A 1,842-nucleotide genomic window follows, 5' to 3' on the forward strand; every position below is an offset into this window, starting at 1 on the left:
ACACCCACTCACTTGTCTTAACTGTGATTCTTCTCGAAGCTGTCTGTGTGCTTCATTATACATTTCATCCAGGCTTTGTCGGGAATGTTTATATGTCTGAAGTTCTGCTTCGGCATCTACTTTATTCATCTACAAAGAAAATAAGGAAAATTATTGTACTTAAAAAACTTTGGTATTCAGAAAGAGACCTCTTCCTAGAGCAGGTATACCCAACCTTGACCACTTAAGATTTGTGGACTTTCAGTTCCCAGAATTCCCAGTTTCCATCCGTTGCTTCTCGTCCTGCCTTCAAGTGCTTTGGAGAATAGCTTGACTCCCTCTTCTTTCTGGCAGCCCCTGAGATATTGGAACACTGCTATCATGTCCCCACTCGTCCTTCTCTTCATTAGACTAGACATTCCCAATTCCAGCAACCGTTCCCCAATTGCCCATTTTAATTTTTTTACTGACTCCAATTATACCTCACTGGAATGGCCACAGGATGTGTTTCCTATGGCCTGCTGTTCTGGTCTTGGAATAAGCCATTTGTTAATTGACCCTCTAAGTCAGTGGTTCTCAACCTTTTTAATGCCGCGACCCACAACCGGTCATAAGTCGAGGACTAAACCGGTCGTAAGTCAAGGACTACCCAACCGGTCGTAAGTCGAGGACTTTCCCTGCCAGGGAGCGCTGCGCATGCGTGGTTCCGCCCCCTGCGCCGACCGAGGCGTAGCTGGCAAGCAGCAGAGACGGAGCAGGCCGACCACCAGCTGGCCCAGCTCAAGGGAGGTAAAGCACCCGCCGGAAAAGGGGGAAAAAATGGCGGACAGCCTTGCTTGGCGACCCCCGTGAAATGGTCGATCGACCCCAAATGGGGTCGCGACCCATAGGTTGAGAACCGCTGCTCTAAGTTACCAGGTGGTATTCCCACTTCACTGTCTTTTGCCTCATGTCGGTTTTACTTCCCTGTCCTACTTCGTAAGGTCTATTTTTATCCCGTTTCAGCTGCTTCACCATTTTTAAGTTCTTCTCTTTGAACTCAATCATCATCCTGCTGACTTCTGCAATTTTAAAACGCTCCCTCTCTGAATATTTTGCAGATGGTTACTTTGTCTTTCTAGACGTTTTTCTACCCTGCCTACAAAATCTTTCTAACCTTACAAGATTAATGTTAGCTGAGAGAAAAAAAAATGTTGTTCCCCTATGTCCTGACTTATCTTGACAAGGGAATGTAAATATTATTTTGCAATGAGTTTAGCATAAATTAAATGACCCTTCATGGCATAGTATATTTACAAGTGATCTTCCAAAAATATCCCCCTTAAGCTGTTAGCTAGCTTCTTGAAATATATAAAATGCTTAAATATTACATATTTTTATAGAAAATTACATTGAAAATGGCAAATTTTGACATACAAATCATAAATTATTTTAAAATATCATACCTCCAGATGATGCTGTGTGTTCATTAAAATGAGTGTGTTTTCACTTCTTAAATGATGGTTTTCTTCTTGTAGTTTTATTATGTTGTTTTTAGCTATCGCCAACTAAGAGAAAGATAGAATGTAAAAATAAAAAAATCCAAAAGCTTTCAGACAGGAAATAAACAACTCTAGACCCAAAATGCTGCATGAAAACGTTACTGTCTTCTAATCACATCACTGCACTAATCCAACATACTGATTCTAGGGCTTATTCATTCAACCTTTTCTATTGCCAACAAACAAGGATTCATGGTAGTTGACGGGAAGCGGAAATCCAAAATTTGCAACTGAAGATATTAATCCAACATTAACAATGGCTAAGGAATGCTTAATATGCAGAGCGCCATGAGTCTGGGCACTTGTAAAAGGCCGTCTACCA

At 41.4% G+C, this 1,842-nt stretch overlaps 1 protein-coding gene across 1 annotated transcript in view; it reads right to left on the bottom strand.

The window, feature by feature from the left end:
• RUFY2 (RUN and FYVE domain containing 2) overlaps positions 1-1,842 on the bottom strand; it is a 36,545-nt gene that overhangs the window by 18,773 nt on the left and 15,930 nt on the right. The window contains exons 9-10 of the mRNA XM_015816661.1: positions 1,425-1,526; positions 13-129 (exon numbers count right to left, since the gene is read on the bottom strand). Of these exons, the coding sequence (XP_015672147.1) occupies positions 13-129; positions 1,425-1,526 (219 nt within the window). The remainder of the gene's footprint in view (positions 1-12; positions 130-1,424; positions 1,527-1,842) is intronic.

This window comes from Protobothrops mucrosquamatus, unplaced genomic scaffold, assembly GCF_001527695.2.
Source record: "Protobothrops mucrosquamatus isolate PMUCROS unplaced genomic scaffold, P.Mucros_1.0 scaffold479, whole genome shotgun sequence".
NCBI lineage: Eukaryota > Metazoa > Chordata > Lepidosauria > Squamata > Viperidae > Protobothrops > Protobothrops mucrosquamatus.